This window comes from Pseudophryne corroboree, chromosome 11 (genome assembly GCF_028390025.1).
Source record: "Pseudophryne corroboree isolate aPseCor3 chromosome 11, aPseCor3.hap2, whole genome shotgun sequence".
NCBI lineage: Eukaryota > Metazoa > Chordata > Amphibia > Anura > Myobatrachidae > Pseudophryne > Pseudophryne corroboree.
Window position 1 is genome coordinate 169,295 of NC_086454.1, and position 24,357 is coordinate 193,651.

The 24,357-nt window shown below is 39.4% G+C and overlaps 1 protein-coding gene across 6 annotated transcripts in view; it reads right to left on the bottom strand.

The window, feature by feature from the left end:
• The window catches only part of LOC134970257 (golgin subfamily B member 1-like), a 375,865-nt gene that overhangs the window by 152,855 nt on the left and 198,653 nt on the right, over nucleotides 1-24,357 (bottom strand). For all 6 annotated transcript variants that reach the window (XM_063946251.1, XM_063946249.1, XM_063946248.1 and 3 more), the window contains 2 exons: nucleotides 5,985-6,102; nucleotides 5,529-5,620 (listed from right to left, as the gene is read on the bottom strand). In XM_063946251.1, the coding sequence (XP_063802321.1) occupies nucleotides 5,529-5,620; nucleotides 5,985-6,102 (210 nt within the window). The remainder of the gene's footprint in view (nucleotides 1-5,528; nucleotides 5,621-5,984; nucleotides 6,103-24,357) is intronic.

A 24,357-nucleotide genomic window follows, 5' to 3' on the forward strand; every position in this document is an offset into this window, starting at 1 on the left:
CTTTTGAAATGTTTTAGAAGGTGGCAGTTATTACTGACTGCCAAAGGGTGGACTGTCAAAGTCAGAAAAATATCTCTATGCACACTGCCATATTTGCACCTCATTCAGGTCCGCGCTGCGCATGCGTGCGCTCTCCTGTGAGTGCGCATACCCGCTGTTGCGTGCACCCGCTGGTGCTCGGTATGCGTATTTACGGTAAAGTTTGTGTAGTCGTAGCGTGCGACTCAATCGTTACATATTTTCACTAATAAGGTATTTTATAGATCATGGTCCCTTTGATAGATTCTGAAAGTTTGGTTAACATAGCATGTTCCTGAACGGAGAGATTCCTCTTTGTATTGTACGAAGGGTCTAACAGGGGTCATACAGTAGTGTTTGGTACCCATCGGAAGAGTATTTAAATAGCAATATTCCGGTGTTGGTTTGGAGCGGATTAATCGCTCGTGCGAATAGTTATGGACATAAGAAGTTTATGTCCATTTACTATTATTTGTTCTTACTTAGTCATGCGGCGGGAAACCCAGTATCCCACCCACCTGAACAGTTGGAAACAGTCACAGCCCACCTGTATGAATCAACCTATGACCTTTTGTTATAATGCGAAGCCGAATTCCTGTGTCCAATGGACAATGAGATTGTAGGGACCATTGAATTGTATTGTGTGTGGGGCATAAATAGGCAGGCCGACCATATCCAGATTCACTCTCATCAACGGTTCTCATTGCTGATAATCGGGAGCTGGATATCGAGGCGCATGCGATCGTTCCCCTTGTGCGTAAGTTTTCTCCGTAATCATATTGTCTTACTGTGAGCCATCTCTCTCTCTCTCTACTCTTTCTCTCGTATTTTCCTTTAATTGTATTGTATTGTATTTCCAGTGTAGTTATCTGGTTAGTTGGTTTATGTTATATTGTAGTGTATCATTTGTACTGTGATTCCTTTTGCAAGTATAATAGTTAAAATACATATAATAGGTTTTGGACCCTAAGCCCAGGTATCTGTGTATTCTTTATAGTGTTAAGTATTCTCTGAGCATCGGTGACGCTCAAGCAGCTTTGTAGTTAATCAGGTTACACCAGGTTGCACTTACACTCTGTCTCTACACTAAGGTATACTGTGTATCTCATTGTTAAAGGTATAGATATAAAGGTTTAAACGTTGTAAGCGTCTGCACCGCTGGTGATCTCCTCGTGGTCCCGAGCGTACGCTACGCTATAGCGAATCATTACGTTAGTCGGCAGCCAATAGCGTGCCTGCCTGTGATCACTGGGCCGTAAGCGAACGTGACGCTTGAGCGTCTCGACTACGGTTGAGCGATCGCTACACAACTTGCGTACCCTTACGGTACTTCTTACGTAGATAGCGTACAGTGTTCTTAGACCTCTTAAAGTGTTTTATATACGATAAATATTTAGCTTTATCAATCCGTTTAGAAACCCTGTCGCTGACCATTTTAAACTACAACTCCCCAACCTCTGAGACTCTCGCCCAGAGTAGAGACACCCTCGCCCCCCTGTGGGATACGCGAGTGAAAACCTCCGAACTGAAGCGCTTCGAAAGCCCATCATTGTTCCTAATAGGCGAATACACCAATGTACCGATAGTGTGCGTGGCTTGAGCACTAATTGTACCAGATGGCGTATAATCTGTTCTTTCTGGTGTAGTAGGTAAATTCTTTGATTTACCGTATCTGGAATCATACCTAGGAATTGAAGTCGTTGAGACGGAATTAGATGCGATTGTTTTTGAACTTGACACTGCAACCGTGGTGTACGTTAGCAGCGCAAGTCGGAGGAGCATCTGTTGAGACGGAGCTCTTATGAGCAGATCGTCTAAGTATGGAACGATTGTCACTGCCAGGGATCTGAGATGAGCTATCATCACAAACATCACTTTGGTGAATACCCGAGGCGCTGACAAGAGGCCAAACGGTAGAACCTGAAACGGTTAATGGTTGTGGCGTATTGCAAAACGCAAGAACCTGTGATGAGGTGACCAAACCGGAATGTGTAATTACGCATCCTGGAGATCAAACACAATCATGCAATCTTGTGGCTCCAAATATGCAAATACTAACCGCAGAAAATCCATCTTCAATCTGTAGTAAGTGACTTGCTGATTGAGACTGCGACGGAGCCCTCCGGCTTCGGTACCACAAACAGACGGGAATAATAACCCTGACTTTGTTGGTGTACCAGGCCTGGAAATAAAAACAGCTGAAACCAGCAGAGACTGAATGGCAACCTGCCAAAACGCCTTATTTCGTCCGACAGAGGCAGTCCTGTCTTTTAATCCTAAATAGCGGATACATCCATGAGTGGATGGCTGGAAACCCGGCAAATGTAACGTGTAAAGGCGCACTCCCACAATTGGAAATTCGAGATGGGCTGAGAGCCCGTCAAGCCACTGGCTTGTTGTGACTTTAGCGCCCTGGCGTTACAAGGCGTGACTGTTTTTGTACCACAGCCTTGAAAAGACTGAAGTCTAAAGGCTTTAAACGCCGGACCAGAGTATTTCTGGCTTGATACCGGAGGAGGCCATTTTGTCAAATTTAGGACCAAACAACTTCTGGCCTTGTCGTGCTGAAACTAGCGACGATGAAAAACGAGAAGCAAGGTAACAGGCGGCAGCAGACGCTGTACCGAGATACTCAGCAGCTTCTCATTAACGATAAGTATAACGTGATCGTCATTGTTTCCATACACAGAGCGCCCTAGTGACCCAAATGTATCTTGGGTCTTTATAAGGTTTGACACAGACGAATTCACCAATGGCGAATTCTCCAATTTAGATGTCACTGTGTGGAAACGGGTAAATAGCCTTAAATCTTAGTAAGATATCCTAAATAAGAAAACCATTGAAGATCTGTCGTTTAGTAAATACAACGGATTACATGTTAGAGGCTCCTTATTCTCTGTAAATTGAGATGTTAGAGCCTCCTTATTCTCTGTAAATTTCAGAGACTGACTCACTGGCCATTAGCAATGTATGGTTGTAAAAACCCGCACTATCTGACTGTCTAATGTGCCCTCCTCACTCGTATTTAGCGCTGTGAGGTTTGACATAGAATTGTCAGGACTGCAACATAGAAGAAATGTTTAAATTATAAGACCAGTTAAATTAACACCCTGGTATCCAAAGTGAAATTGGACTGAGACTCCTCCGTTCAAGCTGGCGGAGTAACTTCCGAGACTCCGATCTTACCGCTCCTGTCGAGCGGAGTCAATTTGAATTGCCAATGCTTAACATAGGATCTGGGAATGAACCGGCTTCCGGAGTGGAAACCTACAAAACATACTGAACATGTGGTAGATTTATGTCCAGACTTTTGTTTAAAAGTATTTTTAGTCTGTGCTGGAGCCTTACTCCTTATGCCGACAGACAACACAATAGCCAAAGGACAGACACTTGCACGACTCAGTAAAATTATTACTTAAGGTGTGTAATATATATCTATTTATGGCCGAAATGCAGTTCACATGGCCAGCCTATGTGAAACCTGAACCAAACTTCCCACTAACACCCCTGCGCCTCCGGTGGAGTAGTGATGTAGGGCAGGAATGTTCTGGAATTACAAACTGGAAGAAACAGGAAGCATAGTTAAAATGGCCCCCATGCCATGCTTACACTGATAATCACAGTTACAATTGCTACAGTGTTAATATAGGCTGAATAGCCTATTATACAGTGCTAATGACAGGCAGGTTACAATACATGCTGTAGTGTTAATATAGGCTCAATAGCCTATTATACAGTGATAATCACAGGCAGACCACAATACATGGATCCAGTATTAATATAGGCTCACTAGCCTATCATACATTAACTCTGCCTGCTGTTTATATATGTATGGCAGCCCTTTACATTCCCTTGCCGCTGTAATCAGCCAGATTCCCCCCCCCCCCACCCTTCCCCCTGTACTCCCTGTAGCGCTGTGTCTCAGCGGGGAGCGCCGGGAAGTTGCAGGGAGGCGAGGGACACTTCTTGCCGAGCAGCGGAGGTCGGCTGGCCGGAGCGGCGCGTAGCGGCTTCCGGCGTCGCTAGCCGAGCTGCGGCGGTTCTCCCCCTCTCAGCGATGGCACCATGACGGAGCGTCTGGGCGGGCGGACGGTGCTGGGGCGGCAGGACGGAGCGGCTGAGCGGCCGGACGGAGCGGCTGGGGCGGCCGGACGGAGCGGCTGGGGCGGCCGGACGGAGCGGCTGGGGCGGCCGGACGGAGCGGCTGGGGCTGGCGGCTGTATGAGCGGCGGGAGCGGCGGCATTACAACAGTGACCCCACACAGCGGGGCGGCAGCCTGCGCTGACCGCCCCGTTTCCCCAGCATACCTTGTTGTAGGGAGGCCTGCGACGGGCTTCTAAGCTCCGAGCTCTTCCGGTTATGGCTGCGACGGGGCTTCTATTTGTAAGCTCCGTCCAGCCCTTCAGGTCATGGCTGCGACGGGGCTTCTATCTGTAAGCCCCGTCCAGCTGTTGCAGGAGACAGTGGGCTGCCTGTGGCTGTGAGGGTGCTCTTTGTGAGGACCGACACGCCATGCGCTGTCCGTGCAGCGGCACTATCCCGGACCCATGTTTTTCCAGAAACTGGGAAGGGATGTGCTAAGTGAAAAAAAGTAAAATGCAAAAGTAAAAATGAAAAATTAATAAAATGTTCCGCCAAGTGTGGGAACTCCACACAAGCCTTGTTAGTGCTGTGAGCACAGAAAAAAACACTGAGATACTACACTGAGGTACTCGGGGATATGGAGGGGTGGAGAGTTCTAAATTTAAATATTCAGTGCCTTTGTTTCTGCTAAGCCGTCCATATCCCAAGAGTACTCCAGTGACCCCTAGTGGATGAAAAAGAAAAGTGGAGCTCTGTAAAGGGGGATATACAATATGAATCCCACAACACTGAATACAAATAGCTATCTGGACAGAACTTTGTCAGACAGAACAGTGATATGTCAGACCACAAGTATTCAAAGAGGAGACATTGAGAAAACCACTAAGTACTCCTAAGCCCATGCACACAGAAACATCTAGTGGGGGTGTAGGCGACCTGGACGCTCACTGTCAGCAACGCTGGTAATCTCTCCCACCGGCAGCTACAGCCGGTACAATGCTGGGCCCTGCTCCCAGAGCCGCTCTTACCTGTCCCCCTGTTGTGTCTGGCTACTACACCCGGTGTGTGCTGTGGAGCTCGGCTGAAGACCCTGACCCAGTCACCAACGCAGCGACCATATGCGCTGGAGGTTTGTGGAGCAGCAGTGCACTACTTGTGTAGGACTCCCAGCGCTGCCCACTCTGTAAAAATAAATACAAATAAAATAAAGAAAAGCTGCCACATAAAACTGTGACTGCACCAAACTAAAACTGGCTGCCTGTGGTTGGGGGCAGGGTATAAGGGAGAAAGAGCATTGGCTGCTGGGAAAGAAAAGTGACCTATTTAGTGCCTAGTTCACAATTATACCCAGCTTCAAGTCTGTGTTCCCTAAGGAGGAAGAAGAAAGTTCCTCAGTGTAACAGTGCGGAACATGCAAGTGACTCACCTGTGAATCTGCTCTCTTTGCAACTTGCTCAAGGTCTGCCTGCAGCTTTCTTTGTTGTTCCTCGTAAACCACCAGTTTGGCCAGGAGTTGTTCTATATGAGAGCACAAATTATTACCCTAATGTTTCTATCACAAAACACACAAGATCTAATGTTAAACATTACTATAACTTTCCTAGTCATGTCTGAAGTATTAACATGGGGGTAGAATGAATGTACATCCTGCAGGCATCTGATTATCTTTAATGCTGAAAATCTGATATAAGTAATGTAAAGGTGGGGACACACTAGGCGATGTGCTCTACTTTAGGTTTTCTGATTGTATTAGAATGTTGGAAGCACCGCAAGTTGTACTACAGTGTCAATACATTTAACTGGTTTGTACGATGACAATAAAGTTTTGTTTTTTTATTGAATTTGAATTGAACTTGTAACATTCAGCAAACATGGCGTTTACCATTGATTGACTGCAAATCTGCAACAGAATCCAGTTTCATCTGCAATTCTCTCTTCTCTTCTTCCAGCTCCGTTATGCGGTTATTTAACAGTGACAGCTCCTGTTTCTTCCCTTCAGACTGCAAAGAGAAGATAGAAAAAGTGTAAAGAAAAGAGGTACTAGTTTGCTAGCATCCAATTATTACTAATACCTGTACTCCTTTCACACCACCGTTTTGACCTGGGTTATCGCAGCTCGGTGTTAAAGTGCCCCCCAAAAAATAAAAAAATGTGACGTCCAAGCCCCTACCCCTGTATATTCTATATTGTGTACATGTGTAAATTTGAAGGCGGAGTCTACTTCAGCTTGGATTAGCACCCCTCCCACCTGTCCAAGGGTGTTTCTAATTAGCATGGATCTCTGGAATTTAAAGACTGCATACTGGGAAAGGCACTATAATGGTAAGTATATACTGGGAAAGGCACTGTAATGGTAAGTCTATATTGGGAAAGGCACTATAATGGTATCTATATTGGGAAAGGCACTATAATGGTAAGTCTATATTGGGAAAGTCATTATAATGGTAAGTCTATATTGGGAAAATCACTATAATGGTAAGTCTATATTGGGAAAGGCACTATAATGGTATCTATATTGGGAAAGGCACTATAATGGTATCTATATTGGGAAAGGCACTATAATGGTAAGTCTATATTGGGAAAGTCATTATAATGGTAAGTCTATATTGGGAAAATCACTATAATGGTAAGTCTATATTGGGAAAGGCACTATAATGGTAAGTCTATATTGGGAAAGTCACTATAATGGTAAGTCTATACTGGGAAAGGCACTATACTGGGAAAGGCACTATAATGGTAAGTCTATATTGGGAAAGGCACTATAATGGTAAGTCTATATTGGGAAAGGCACTATAATGGTAAGTCTATATTGGGAAAGGCACTATAATGGTAAGTCTATATTGGGAAAGGCACTATAATGGTAAGTCTATATTGGGAAAGTCTCTATAATGGTAAGTCTATATTGGGAAAGTCACTATAATGGTAAGTCTATATTGGGAAAGTCACTATAATGGTAAGTCTATATTGGGAAAGGCACTATAATGGTAAGTCTATATTGGGAAAGTCACTATACTGGGAAAGGCACTATAATGGTAAGTCTATATTGGGAAAGGCACTATAATGGTAAGTCTATACTGGGAAAGTCACTATAATGGTAAGTCTATATTGGGAAAGTCTCTATAATAGTAAGTCTATATTGGGAAAGTCACTATAATGGTAAGTCTATATTGGGAAAGTCACTATAATGGTAAGTCTATATTGGGAAAGGCACTATAATGGTAAGTCTATATTGGGAAAGGCACTATACTGGGAAAGGCACTATAATGGTAAGTCTATATTGGGAAAGGCACTATAATGGTAAGTCTATACTGGGAAAGTCACTATAATGGTAAGTCTATATTGGGAAAGTCACTATACTGGTAAATCTATATTGGGAAAGGCACTATAATGGTAAGTCTATACTGGGAAAGGCACTATACTGGGAAAGGCCCTATAATGGTAAGTCTATACTGGGAAAGGCACTGTAATGGTAAGTCTATATTGGGAAAGGCACTATAATGGTATCTATATTGGGAAAGGCACTATAATGGTATCTATATTGGGAAAGGCACTATAATGGTAAGTCTATATTGGGAAAGGCACTATAATGGTAAGTCTATATTGGGAAAGGCACTATAATGGTAAGTCTATATTGGGAAAGGCACTATACTGGGAAAGGCACTATAATGGTAAGTCTATATTGGGAAAGGCACTATAATGAAAAGCCTATATTGGGAAAGTCACTATAATGGTAAGTCTATATTGGGAAAGTCACTATAATGGTAAGTCTATACTGGGAAAGGCACTATAATGGTAAGTCTATATTGGGAAAGGCACTATAATGGTAAGTCTATATTGGGAAAGTCACTATAATGGTAAGTCTATACTGGGAAAGGCACTATACTGGGAAAGGCCCTATAATGGTAAGTCTATATTGGGAAAGGCACTATAATGGTAAGACTATACTGGGAAAGGCCCTATAATGGTAAGTCTATACTGGGAAAGGCACTATACTGGGAAAGGCCCAATAATGGTAAGTCTATACTGGGAAAGGCACTATACTGGGAAAGGCCCTATAATGGTAAGTCTATAGTGGGAAAGGCCCGATAATGGTAAGTCTATATTGGGAAAGTCACTATAATGGTAAGGCTATATTGGGAAAGTCACTATAATGGTAAGTCTATACTGGGAAAGGTCCTATAATGGTAAGTCTATATTGGGAAAGGCACTATAATGGTAAGTCTATATTGGGAAAGGCAATATACTGGGAAAGGCACTATAATGGTAAGTCTATATTGGGAAAGGCACTATAATGGTAAGTCTATATTGGGAAAGTCACTATAATGGTAAGTCTATATTGGGAAAGTCACTATACTGGGAAAGGCACCATAATGGTAAGTCTATATTGGGAAAGTCACTATACTGGGAAAGGCACCATCATGGTAAGTCTATATTGGGAAAGTCACTATAATGGTTAGTCTATATTGGGAAAGTCACTATAATGGTAAGTCTATATTGGGAAAGGCACTATAATGAGAAAGTCACTATAATGGTAAGTCTATACTGGGAAAGGCACTATAATGGTAAGTCTATATTGGGAAAGGCACTATACTGGGAAAGGCACTATAATGGTAATTCTATATTGGGAAAGGCACTATAATGGTAAGTCTATATTGGGAAAGGCACTATAATGGTAAGGCTATATTGGGAAAGTCACTAGAATGGTAAGTCTATACTGGGAAAGGCACTATAATGGTAAGTCTATATTGGGAAAGGCACTATAATGGTAAGTCTATATTGGGAAAGGCACTATAATGGTATCTATATTGGGAAAGTCACTATAACGGTAAATCTATATTGGGAAAGGCACTATACTGGGAAAGGCACTATAATGGTAAGTCTATATTGGGAAAGTCACTATAATGGTAAGTCTATATTGGGAAAGGCACTATACTGGGAAACGTACTATAATGGTAAGTTTATATTGGGAAAGTCCCTATAATGGTAAATCTATATTGGGAAAGTTACTATAATGGTAAGTCTATATTGGGAAAGTCACTATACTGGGAAAATCACTATAATGGTAAGTCTATACTGGGAAAGGCACTATAATGGTAAGTCTATACTGGGAAAGTCACTATAATGGTAAGTCTATATTGGGAAAGTCTCTATAATGGTAAGTCTATATTGGGAAAGTCACTATAATGGTAAGTCTATATTGGGAAAGTCACTATAATGGTAAGTCTATATTGGGAAAGGCACTATAATGGTAAGTCTATATTGGGAAAGGCACTATACTGGGAAAGGCACTATAATGGTAAGTCTATATTGGGAAAGGCACTATAATGGTAAGTCTATACTGGGAAAGTCACTATAATGGTAAGTCTATATTGGGAAAGTCACTATACTGGTAAATCTATATTGGGAAAGGCACTATAATGGTAAGTCTATACTGGGAAAGGCACTATACTGGGAAAGGCCCTATAATGGTAAGTCTATACTGGGAAAGGCACTGTAATGGTAAGTCTATATTGGGAAAGGCACTATAATGGTATCTATATTGGGAAAGGCACTATAATGGTAAGTCTATATTGGGAAAGGCCCTATAATGGTAAGTCTATATTGGGAAAGGCACTATAATGGTAAGTCTATATTGGGAAAGGCACTATAATGGTAAGTCTATATTGGGAAAGTCACTATAATGGTAAGTCTATATTGAGAAAGTCACTATAATGGTAAGTCTATATTGGGAAAGGCACTATACTGGGAAAGGCACTATAATGGTAAGTCTATATTGGGAAAGGCACTATAATGAAAAGCCTATATTGGGAAAGTCACTATAATGGTAAGTCTATATTGGGAAAGTCACTATAATGGTAAGTCTATACTGGGAAAGGCACTATAATGGTAAGTCTATATTGGGAAAGGCACTATAATGGTAAGTCTATATTGGGAAAGTCTCTATAATGGTAAGTCTATATTGGGAAAGTCACTATAATGGTAAGTCTATATTGGGAAAGTCACTATAATGGTAAGTCTATACTGGGAAAGGCACTATACTGGGAAAGGTCCTATAATGGTAAGTCTATATTGGGAAAGGCACTATACTGGGAAAGGCACTATAATGGTAAGTCTATATTGGGAAAGGCACTATAATGGTAAGTCTATATTGGGAAAGGCCCTATAACGATAAGTCTATATTGGGAAAGGCACTATAATGGTAAGTCTATATTGGGAAAGTCACTATAATGGTAAGTCTATATTGGGAAAGTCACTATACTGGGAAAGGCACCATAATGGTAAGTCTATATTGGGAAAGTCACTATACTGGGAAAGGCACCATCATGGTAAGTCTATATTGGGAAAGTCACTATAATGGTTAGTCTATATTGGGAAAGTCACTATAATGGTAAGTCTATATTGGGAAAGGCACTATAATGAGAAAGTCACTATAATGGTAAGTCTATACTGGGAAAGGCACTATAATGGTAAGTCTATATTGGGAAAGGCACTATACTGGGAAAGGCACTATAATGGTAATTCTATATTGGGAAAGGCACTATAATGGTAAGTCTATATTGGGAAAGGCACTATAATGGTAAGGCTATATTGGGAAAGTCACTAGAATGGTAAGTCTATACTGGGAAAGGCACTATAATGGTAAGTCTATATTGGGAAAGGCACTATAATGGTAAGTCTATATTGGGAAAGGCACTATAATGGTATCTATATTGGGAAAGTCACTATAACGGTAAATCTATATTGGGAAAGGCACTATACTGGGAAAGGCACTATAATGGTAAGTCTATATTGGGAAAGTCACTATAATGGTAAGTCTATATTGGGAAAGGCACTATACTGGGAAACGTACTATAATGGTAAGTTTATATTGGGAAAGTCCCTATAATGGTAAATCTATATTGGGAAAGTTACTATAATGGTAAGTCTATATTGGGAAAGTCACTATACTGGGAAAATCACTATAATGGTAAGTCTATACTGGGAAAGGCACTATAATGGTAAGTCTATACTGGGAAAGTCACTATAATGGTAAGTCTATATTGGGAAAGTCTCTATAATGGTAAGTCTATATTGGGAAAGTCACTATAATGGTAAGTCTATATTGGGAAAGTCACTATAATGGTAAGTCTATATTGGGAAAGGCACTATAATGGTAAGTCTATATTGGGAAAGGCACTATACTGGGAAAGGCACTATAATGGTAAGTCTATATTGGGAAAGGCACTATAATGGTAAGTCTATACTGGGAAAGTCACTATAATGGTAAGTCTATATTGGGAAAGTCACTATACTGGTAAATCTATATTGGGAAAGGCACTATAATGGTAAGTCTATACTGGGAAAGGCACTATACTGGGAAAGGCCCTATAATGGTAAGTCTATACTGGGAAAGGCACTGTAATGGTAAGTCTATATTGGGAAAGGCACTATAATGGTATCTATATTGGGAAAGGCACTATAATGGTAAGTCTATATTGGGAAAGGCACTATAATGGTAAGTCTATATTGGGAAAGGCACTATAATGGTAAGTCTATATTGGGAAAGGCACTATAATGGTAAGTCTATATTGGGAAAGTCACTATAATGGTAAGTCTATATTGGGAAAGTCACTATAATGGTAAGTCTATATTGGGAAAGGCACTATACTGGGAAAGGCACTATAATGGTAAGTCTATATTGGGAAAGGCACTATAATGAAAAGCCTATATTGGGAAAGTCACTATAATGGTAAGTCTATATTGGGAAAGTCACTATAATGGTAAGTCTATACTGGGAAAGGCACTATAATGGTAAGTCTATATTGGGAAAGGCACTATAATGGTAAGTCTATATTGGGAAAGTCTCTATAATGGTAAGTCTATATTGGGAAAGTCACTATAATGGTAAGTCTATATTGGGAAAGTCACTATAATGGTAAGTCTATACTGGGAAAGGCACTATACTGGGAAAGGCCCTATAATGGTAAGTCTATATTGGGAAAGGCACTATAATGGTAAGGCTATACTGGGAAAGTCACTATAATGGTAAGTCTATACTGGGAAAGGCACTATACTGGGAAAGGCCCAATAATGGTAAGTCTATACTGGGAAAGGCACTATACTGGGAAAGGCCCTATAATGGTAAGTCTATAGTGGGAAAGGCCCGATAATGGTAAGTCTATATTGGGAAAGTCACTATAATGGTAAGGCTATATTAGGAAAGTCACTATAATGGTAAGTCTATACTGGGAAAGGTCCTATAATGGTAAGTCTATATTGGGAAAGGCACTATAATGGTAAGTCTATATTGGGAAAGGCAATATACTGGGAAAGGCACTATAATGGTAAGTCTATATTGGGAAAGGCACTATAATGGTAAGTCTATATTGGGAAAGGCCCTATAACGATAAGTCTATATTGGGAAAGGCACTATAATGGTAAGTCTATATTGGGAAAGTCACTATAATGGTAAGTCTATATTGGGAAAGTCACTATACTGGGAAAGGCACCATAATGGTAAGTCTATATTGGGAAAGTCACTATACTGGGAAAGGCACCATAATGGTAAGTCTATATTGGGAAAGTCACTATAATGGTTAGTCTATATTGGGAAAGTCACTATAATGGTAAGTCTATATTGGGAAAGGCACTATAATGAGAAAGTCACTATAATGGTAAGTCTATACTGGGAAAGGCACTATAATGGTAAGTCTATATTGGGAAAGGCACTATACTGGGAAAGGCACTATAATGGTAATTCTATATTGGGAAAGGCACTATAATGGTAAGTCTATATTGGGAAAGGCACTATAATGGTAAGGCTATATTGGGAAAGTCACTAGAATGGTAAGTCTATACTGGGAAAGGCACTATAATGGTAAGTCTATATTGGGAAAGGCACTATAATGGTAAGTCTATATTGGGAAAGGCACTATAATGGTATCTATATTGGGAAAGTCACTATAACGGTAAATCTATATTGGGAAAGGCACTATACTGGGAAAGGCACTATAATGGTAAGTCTATATTGGGAAAGTCACTATAATGGTAAGTCTATATTGGGAAAGGCACTATACTGGGAAAGGTACTATAATGGTAAGTTTATATTGGGAAAGTCCCTATAATGGTAAATCTATATTGGGAAAGTTACTATAATGGTAAGTCTATATTGGGAAAGTCACTATACTGGGAAAATCACTATAATGGTAAGTCTATACTGGGAAAGGCACTATAATGGTAAGTCTATATTGGGAAAGGCACTATAATGGTAAGTCTATATTGGGAAAGTCACTATAAAGGTAAGTCTATACTGGGAAAGGCACTATACTGGGAAAGGCCCTATAATGGTAAGTCTATACTGGGAAAGGCACTATACTGGGAAAGGCCCGACAATGGTAAGTCTATATTGGGAAAGTCACTATAATGGTAAGTCTATATTGGGAAAGTCACTATACTGGGAAAGGCACTATAATGGTAAGTCTATATTGGGAAAGGCACTATAATGGTAAGTCTATATTGGGAAAGGCACTATAATGGTAAGTCTATATTGGGAAAGGCACTATACTGGGAAAGGCACTATAATGGTAAGTCTATATTGGGAAAGGCACTATAATGGTAAGTCTATATTGGGAAAGGCACTATAATGGTAAGGCTATATTGGGAAAGTCACTAGAATGGTAAGTCTATATTGGGAAAGGCACTATACTGGGAAAGTCACTATAATGGTAAGTCTATATTGGGAAAGACACTATAATGGTAAGTCTATATTGGGAAAGGCACTATATTGGTAAGTCTATATTGGGAAAGGCACTATACTGGGAAAGGCACTATAATGGTAAGTCTATATTATGAAAGGCACTATAATGGTAAGTCTATATTGGGAAAGGCACTATAATGGTAAGTCTATATTGGGAAAGGCACTATAATGGTAAGTCTATACTGGGAAAGGCACTATACTGGGAAAGTAACTATAATGGTAAGTCTATATTGGGAAAGTCACTATAATGGTAAGTCTATATTGGGAAAGGCACTATATTGGTAAGTCTATATTGGGAAAGGCACTATAATGGTAAGTCTATATTGGGAAAGGCACTATAATGGTAAGTCTATATTGGGAAAGGCACTATACTGGGAAAGTCACTATAATGGTAAGTCTATATTGGGAAAGGCACTATAATGGTGTCTATACTGGGAAAGGCACTATAATGGTAAGTCTATACTGGGAAAGGTACTATACTGGGAAAGTCACTATAATGGTAAGTCTATATTGGGAAAGTCACTATAATGGTAAGTCTATATTGGGAAAGTCACTATAATGGTAAGTCTATATTGGGAAAGGCACTATACTGGGAAAGGCACTATAATGGTAAGTCTATATTGGGAAAGGCACTATAATGGTAAGTCTATACTGGGAAAGGCACTATAATGGTAAGTCTATATTGGGAAAGTCACTATACTGGTAAATCTATATTGGGAAAGGCACTATAATGGTAAGTCTATACTGGGAAAGGCACTATACTGGGAAAGGCCCTATAATGGTAAGTCTATACTGGGAAAGGCACTATACTGGGAAAGGCCCAATAATGGTAAGTCTATACTGGGAAAGGCACTATACTGGGAAAGGCCCTATAATGATAAGTCTATACTGGGAAAGGCCCGATAATAGTAAGTCTATATTGGGAAAGTCACTATAATGGTAAGTCTATACTGGGAAAGGTCCTATAATGGTAAGTCTATATTGGGAAAGGCACTATAATGGTAAGTCTATATTGGGAAAGGCACTATACTGGGAAAGGCACTATAATGGTAAGTCTATATTGGGAAAGGCACTATAATGGTAAGTCTATATTGGGAAAGTCTCTATAATGGTAAGTCTATATTGGGAAAGTCACTATAATGGTAAGTCTATATTGGGAAAGTCACTATAATGGTAAGTCTATACTGGGAAAGGCACTATACTGGGAAAGGCCCTATAATGGTAAGTCTATATTGGGAAAGGCACTATAATGGTAAGACTATACTGGGAAAGGCCCTATAATGGTAAGTCTATACTGGGAAAGGCACTATACTGGGAAAGGCCCAATAATGGTAAGTCTATACTGGGAAAGGCACTATACTGGGAAAGGCCCTATAATGGTAAGTCTATACTGGGAAAGGCCCGATAATGGTAAGTCTATATTGGGAAAGTCACTATAATGGTAAGTCTATATTGGGAAAGTCACTATACTGGGAAAGGCACTATAATGGTAAGTCTATATTGGGAAAGGCACTATAATGGTAAGTCTATATTGGGAAAGGCACTATAATGGTAAGTCTATATTGGGAAAGGCACTATAATGGTAAGTCTATATTGGGAAAGGCACTATACTGGGAAAGGCACTATAATGGTAAGTCTATATTGGGAAAGGCACTATAATGGTAAGTCTATATTGGGAAAGGCACTATAATGGTAAGTCTATATTGGGAAAGGCACTATAATGGTACGTCTATACTGGGAAAGGCACTATACTGGGAAAGTCACTATAATGGTAAGTCTATATTGGGAAAGTCACTATAATGGTAAGTCTATATTGGGAAAGGCACTATATTGGTAAGTCTATATTGGGAAAGGCACTATAATGGTAAGTCTATATTGGGAAAGGCACTATAATGGTAAGTCTATATTGGGAAAGGCACTATACTGGGAAAGTCACTATAATGGTAAGTCTATATTGGGAAAGGCACTATAATGGTGTCTATACTGGGAAAGGCACTATAATGGTAAGTCTATACTGGGAAAGGTACTATACTGGGAAAGTCACTATAATGGTAAGTCTATATTGGGAAAGTCACTATAATGGTAAGTCTATATTGGGAAAGTCACTATAATGGTAAGTCTATATTGGGAAAGGCACTATACTGGGAAAGGCACTATAATGGTAAGTCTATATTGGGAAAGGCACTATAATGGTAAGTCTATACTGGGAAAGGCACTATAATGGTAAGTCTATATTGGGAAAGTCACTATACTGGTAAATCTATATTGGGAAAGGCACTATAATGGTAAGTCTATACTGGGAAAGGCACTATACTGGGAAAGGCCCTATAATGGTAAGTCTATACTGGGAAAGGCACTATACTGGGAAAGGCCCAATAATGGTAAGTCTATACTGGGAAAGGCCCGATAATAGTAAGTCTATATTGGGAAAGTCACTATAATGGTAAGTCTATACTGGGAAAGGTCCTATAATGGTAAGTCTATATTGGGAAAGGCACTATAATGGTAAGTCTATATTGGGAAAGGCACTATACTGGGAAAGGCACTATAATGGTAAGTCTATATTGGGAAAGGCACTATAATGGTAAGTCTATATTGGGAAAGTCTCTATAATGGTAAGTCTATATTGGGAAAGTCACTATAATGGTAAGTCTATATTGGGAAAGTCACTATAATGGTAAGTCTATACTGGGAAAGGCACTATACTGGGAAAGGCCCTATAATGGTAAGTCTATATTGGGAAAGGCACTATAATGGTAAGACTATACTGGGAAAGGCCCTATAATGGTAAGTCTATACTGGGAAAGGCACTATACTGGGAAAGGCCCAATAATGGTAAGTCTATACTGGGAAAGGCACTATACTGGGAAAGGCCCTATAATGGTAAGTCTATACTGGGAAAGGCCCGATAATGGTAAGTCTATATTGGGAAAGTCACTATAATGGTAAGTCTATATTGGGAAAGTCACTATAATGGTAAGTCTATACTGGGAAAGGTCCTATAATGGTATGTCTATATTGGGAAAGGCACTATAATGGTAAGTCTATATTGGGAAAGGCAATATACTGGGAAAGGCACTATAATGGTAAGTCTATATTGGGAAAGGCACTATAATGGTACGTCTATATTGGGAAAGGCCCTATAATGATAAGTCTATATTGGGAAAGGCACTATAATGGTAAGTCTATATTGGGAAAGTCACTATAATGGTAAGTCTATATTGGGAAAGTCACTATACTGGGAAAGGCACCATAATGGTAAGTCTATATTGGGAAAGTCACTATACTGGGAAAGGCACCATAATGGTAAGTCTATATTGGGAAAGTCACTATAATGGTTAGTCTATATTGGGAAAGTCACTATAATGGTAAGTCTATATTGGGAAAGGCACTATAATGAGAAAGTCACTATAATGGTAAGTCTATACTGGGAAAGGCACTATAATGGTAAGTCTATATTGGGAAAGGCACTATACTGGGAAAGGCACTATAATGGTAATTCTATATTGGGAAAGGCACTATAATGGTAAGTCTATATTGGGAAAGGCACTATAATGGTAAGGTTATATTGGGAAAGTCACTAGAATGGTAAGTCTATATTGGGAAAGGCACTATACTGGGAAAGTCACTATAATGGTAAGTCTATATTGGGAAAGGCACTATAATGGTAAGTCTATATTGGGAAAGGCACTATAATGGTAACTATATTGGGAAAGTCACTATAACGGTAAGTCTATATTGGGAAAGGCACTATACTGGGAAAAGTACTATAATGGTAAGTTTATATTGGGAAAGTCCCTATAATGGTAAATCTATATTGGGAAAGTTACTATAATGGTAAGTCTATATTGGGAAAGTCACTATACTGGGAAAATCACTATAATGGTAAGTCTATACTGGGAAAGGCACTATAATGGTAAGTCTATATTGGGAAAGGCACTATAATGGTAAGTCTATATTGGGAAAGTCACTATAAAGGTAAGTCTATACTGGGAAAGGCACTATACTGGGAAAGGCCCTATAATGGTAAGTCTATACTGGGAAAGGCACTATACTGGGAAAGGCCCGATAATGGTAAGTCTATATTGGGAAAATCACTATAATGGTAAGTCTATATTGGGAAAGTCACTATACTGGGAAAGGCACTATAATGGTAAGTCTATATTGGGAAAGGCACTATAATGGTAAGTCTATATTGGGAAAGGCACTATAATGGTAAGTCTATATTGGGAAAGGCACTATAATGGTAAGTCTATATTGGGAAAGGCACTATACTGGGAAAGGCACTATAATGGTAAGTCTATATTGGGAAAGGCACTATAATGGTAAGTCTATATTGGGAAAGGCACTATAATGGTAAGTCTATACTGGGAAAGGCACTATACTGGGAAAGTCACTATAATGGTAAGTCTATATTGGGAAAGTCACTATAATGGTAAGTCTTTATTGGGAAAGGCACTATATTGGTAAGTCTATATTGGGAAAGGCACTATAATGGTAAGTCTATATTGGGAAAGGCACTATAATGGTAAGTCTATATTGGGAAAGGCACTATACTGGGAAAGTCACTATAATGGTAAGTCTATATTGGGAAAGGCACTATAATGGTGTCTATACTGGGAAAGGCACTATAATGGTAAGTCTATACTGGGAAAGGTACTATACTGTGAAAGTCACTATAATGGTAAGTCTATATTGGGAAAGTCACTATAATGGTAAGTCTATATTGGGAAAGTCACTATAATGGTAAGTCTATATTGGGAAAGTCACTATAATGGTAAGTCTATATTGGGAAAGTCACTATAATGTTAAGTCTATATTGGGAAAGGCACTATACTGGGAAAGGCACTATAATGGTAAGTCTATATTGGGAAAGGCACTATAATGGTAAGTCTATACTGGGAAAGGCACTATAATGGTAAGTCTATATTGGGAAAGTCACTATACTGGTAAATCTATATTGGGAAAGGCACTATAATGGTAAGTCTATACTGGGAAAGGCACTATACTGGGAAAGGCCCTATAATGGTAAGTCTATACTGGGAAAGGCACTATACTGGGAAAGGCCCAATAATGGTAAGTCTATACTGGGAAAGGCACTATACTGGGAAAGGCCCTATAATGGTAAGTCTATACTGGGAAAGGCCCGATAATGGTAAGTCTATATTGGGAAAGTCACTATAATGGTAAGTCTATACTGGGAAAGGTCCTATAATGGTAAGTCTATATTGGGAAAGGCACTATAATGGTAAGTCTATATTGGGAAAGGCACTATACTGGGAAAGGCACTATAATGGTAAGTCTATATTGGGAAAGGCACTATAATGGTAAGTCTATATTGGGAAAGGCCCTATAATGATAAGTCTATATTGGGAAAGGCACTATAATGGTAAGTCTATATTGGGAAAGTCACTATAATGGTAAGCCTATATTGGGAAAGTCACTATACTGGGAAAGGCACCATAATGGTAAGTCTATAATGGGAAAGTCACTATACTGGGAAAGGCACCATAATGGTAAGTCTATATTGGGAAAGTCACTATAATGGTTAGTCTATATTGGGAAAGTCACTATAATGGTAAGTCTATATTGGGAAAGGCACTATAATGAGAAAGTCACTATAATGGTAAGTCTATACTGGGAAAGGCACTATAATGGTAAGTCTATATTGGGAAAGGCACTATACTGGGAAAGGCACTATAATGGTAATTCTATATTGGGAAAGGCACTATAATGGTAAGTCTATATTGGGAAAGGCACTATAATGGTAAGGCTATATTGGGAAAGTCACTAGAATGGTAAGTCTATATTGGGAAAGGCACTATACTGGGAAAGTCACTATAATGGTAAGTCTATATTGGGAAAGGCACTATAATGGTAAGTCTATATTGGGAAAGGCACTATAATGGTATCTATATTGGGAAAGTCACTATAACGGCAAGTCTATATTGGGAAAGGCACTATACTGGGAAAGGCACTATAATGGTAAGTCTATATTGGGAAAGTCACTATAATGGTAAGTCTATATTGGGAAAGGCACTATACTGGGAAAATCACTATAATGGTAAGTCTATACTGGGAAAGGCACTATAATGGTAAGTCTATATTGGGAAAGGCACTATAATGGTAAGTCTATATTGGGAAAGTCACTATAAAGGTAAGTCTATACTGGGAAAGGCCCTATAATGGTAAGTCTATACTGGGAAAGGCACTATACTGGCAAAGGCCCGATAATGGTAAGTCTATACTGGGAAAGGTCCTATAATGGTAAGTCTATATTGGGAAAGTCACTGTAATGGTAAGTCTATATTGGGAAAGTCACTATACTGGGAAAGGCACTATAATGGTAAGTCTATATTGGGAAAGGCACTATAATGGTAAGTCTATATTGGGAAAGGCACTATAATGGTAAGTCTATATTGGGAAAGGCACTATACTGGGAAAGGCACTATAATGGTAAGTCTATATTGGGAAAGGCACTATAATGGTAAGTCTATACTGGGAAAGGCACTAAAATGGTAAGTCTATACTGGGAAAGTAACTATAATGGTAAGTCTATATTGGGAAAGTCACTATAATGGTAAGTCTATATTGGGAAAGGCACTATAATGGTAAGTCTATATTGGGAAAGGCACTATAATGGTAAGTCTATATTGGGAAATGCACTATACTGGGAAAGTCACTACAATGGTAAGTCTATATTGGGAAAGGCACTATAATGGTGTCTATACTGGGAAAGGCACTATAATGGTAAGTCTATACTGGGAAAGGTACTATAGTGGGAAAGTCACTATAATGGTAAGTCTATATTGGGAAAGGCACTATAATGGTAAGTCTATATTGGGAAAGGCACTATACTGGGAAAGGCACTATAATGGTAAGTCTATATTGGGAAAGGCACTATAATGGTAAGTCTATACTGGGAAAGGCAGTCTAATGGTAAGTCTATATTGGGAAAGTCACTATACTGGTAAATCTATATTGGGAAAGGCACTATAATGGTAAGTCTATATTGGGAAAGGCACTATAATGGTAAGTCTATATTGGGAAAGGCACTATACTGGGAAAGTCACTATAATGGTAAGTCTATATTGGGAAAGGCACTATAATGGTGTCTATACTGGGAAAGGCACTATAATGGTAAGTCTATACTGGGAAAGGTACTATACTGGGAAAGTCACTATAATGGTAAGTCTATATTGGGAAAGTCACTATAATGGTAAGTCTATATTGGGAAAGTCACTATAATGGTAAGTCTATATTGGGAAAGTCACTATAATGGTAAGTCTATATTGGGAAAGGCACTATAATGGTAAGTCTATATTGGGAAAGGCACTATAATGGTAAGTCTATATTGGGAAAGGAACTATAATGGTAAGTCTGTATTGGGAAAGGCACTATAATGGTAAGTCTATATTGGGAAAGGCACTATAATGGTGTCTATATTGGGAAAGTCACTATAATGGTAAGTCTATATTGGGAAAGGCACTATATTGGGAAAGCCACTATAATGGTAAGTCTATATTGGGAAAGGCACTATAATGGTAAGTCTATATTGGGAAAGGCACTATAATGGTAAGTCTATATTGGGAAAGGCACTACAATGGTAAGTCTATATTGGGAAAGGCACTACAATGGTAAGTCTATATTGGGAAAGGCACTACAATGGTTAGTCTATATTGGGAAAGGCACTATAATGGTAAGTCTATATTGGGAAAGGCACTATAATGGTAAGTCTATATTGGGAAAGGCACTATATTGGGAAAGGCCCTATAATGGTAAGTCTATATTGGGAAAGGCCCTATAATGGTAAGTCTATATTGGGAAAGGCACTATATTGGGAAAGGCACTATATTGGGAAAGGCACTATAATGGTAAGACTATACTGGGAAAGGCACTATAGATTTGTACAATTTGTCAGTTTTAGGTATGAGTTTGGGGCACCCTGGGTTGGTGTGGCCTGGCTACTTCACTAAATTACAATGTAATACTTAAGCTAGAACTTTTTTTTAGCACCTAATTATTTTTCTACCTATTTGACCCCTTTTAACATCTAATTATTACTCCTCACCAATGTAACACTCCTAACACATAACTTCTTATTTATGTAACACTTACTAACACTTTAAACTTCTTACTAGTGTGGTGCCTTTGGGTTGTTTGCCTGTGCTGACTTCACAGAAACATAGAATGTGACGGCAGATAAGAACCACTTGGCCCATCTAGTCTGCCCCTTTTTTTTTTTTTTTTTACATTATTTGTATCTCTAACCTTGGTTGATCCTTATTTCTTTGTAAGGATATCCTTATGTCTATCCCATGCATGTTTAAATTGCTCCACTGTCTTAGCCTCTACCACCTCTGATGGGAGGCTATTCCACTTGTCCACTACCCTTTCTGTGAAGTAATTTTTCCTCAAATTTCCCCTGAACCTCCCCCCCTCCAGTCTCAGTGCATGTCCTCGAGTCTTATTGCTTCTCTTAATTTGGAGAATGTTTCCGTCCTGGACTTTATTAAAACCCTTGATATATTTGAAAGTTTCTATCATGTCCTCCCTTTCCCTTCTCTGCTCCAAACTATACATATTGAGATTTCTTAGTCTTTCTGGGTATGTTGTGTGATGTAGGCCATGCACCATTTTAGTTGCCCTTCTTTGTACAGTCTCTAATGTATTAATATCCTTTTGAAGATATGGCCTCCAGTATTGAACACAGTATTCTAGATGAGGCCGTACCAATGACCTATACAGTGGCATTACTTCTTTCTTTCTGCTGATTCCTCTCCCAATGCAGCCAAGCATCTGACTAGCCTTCCTCATTGCTTTGTTACATTGCTTACCTGCCGTTAAGTCATCTGAGATAGTGACTCCTAGATCCCTTTCCTCCTCAGTAGTTTCCAGTATAGTGCCATTAATACTATATATTTATCCTTTATGTCACCGGAAATAGTGACTCCTAGATCCCTTTCCTCCTCAGTAGTTTCCAGTATAGTGCCATTATACTATATTTATCCTTTATGTCACCTGAGATAGTGACTCCTAGATCCCTTTCCTCCTCAGTAGTTTCCAGTATAGTGCCATTAATACTGTATTTAGCCTTTGGATCTTTGAGACCCAAGTGCACGATTTTTCATTTTTTAGCATTAAACTGTAATTGCCACACTCTTGACCATTCCTCTAGTCTACCTAAATCCTCAATCATTTGTTTTACCCCACCTGGTGTGTCTACCCTGTTGCATACCTTTGTGTCATCTGCAAAAAGGCATACTTTCCCTTTAATGCCATTTGCAATGTGACCAATGAAGATATTAAAAAGCACTGGTCCAAGTACAGATCCCTGGGGTACTCCACTGGTAACATTTCCCTCCTGTGAATGCACTCCATTTACCACAACTCTCTGTTTTCTATCCTTCAACCAAGATCTTATCCATTCAATAATCCTAATATCCAATTCCAAACTTTTAAGTTTATTTAGCAGTCTGCGATGTGGAACAGTGTCAAAAGCCTTACTAAAGTCTAGATAAGCTATATCCATGGCTCCACCTTTATCTATCACTTTAGTCACACAGTCAAACAAGTCAATAAGATTTGTTTGACATGATCTCCCCCCAGTGAATCCATGCTGTTTGGGATCCTGTAAATTTCTGGATTTGAGATAATCTACAACTCTTTCTTTTAAGAGTGTTTCCATCAATTTCCCTACTACTGATGTAAGACTCACTGGTCTGTAGTTGTTTGCCTCTTCCTTGCTTCCACTTTTGTGCAGTGGGACTACGCTCGCTCTTTTCCAGTCCTCTGGAATTACTCCTGTAGCTAATGACTGGTTGAATAATTCTGTCACTGGTGCTACCAGCACCTCTTTAAGTTCTTTTAGTATCCTTGGATGTATCCCATCTGGCCCCATAGATTTGTCCACTTTCAGCTTTGAGAGTTCTGTTAGGACCTTCTCCTGTGTAAATGTACCTGTTTCATTTTCCTGAAACTTAACTGTGGCCCCTTCCCCTCTCTTTCAGTAGTAAATACTGAACAAAAATAGTTATTAAAATGATCTGCTATTACATTGTCTCCCTCAACAAGACTCAGAGGGGTATATGCAATAGCGGGCGAATTGGCAAAAAAGGCGAATTCCGGGACGTTTTCGCCTCCAAAAATCAATTCGCCTATGCAGTGCAGTCATTTTTCGCAAAAAAAACGGCCCGTCAAAATTCGCCTTTTCTCAATTCGCCTTTTTCCGAATTCGCCTTTTCTGCAATGGTACAGATGCTGCAATTCGCCTCCAGCATATTCAATTCAAGTTTGGAAATTCGCCTGCAGTGCTTTTAGACAGCAAATTCGCGATTTTCAATCCGCCACACTTTGGAGGGTGAAAACAAATAAAAAAATTTTAAACATGGTTTTTTTGGTGTTTTTTTTTTTTGGGAATAGCAGATCTATTTATATTAGAAGGGATTAGGTTTTTGATTTTTTTTGGGGGGAGGCACAAATATTATTTATATATTTTTTAAAATAATATTTTTTTTTT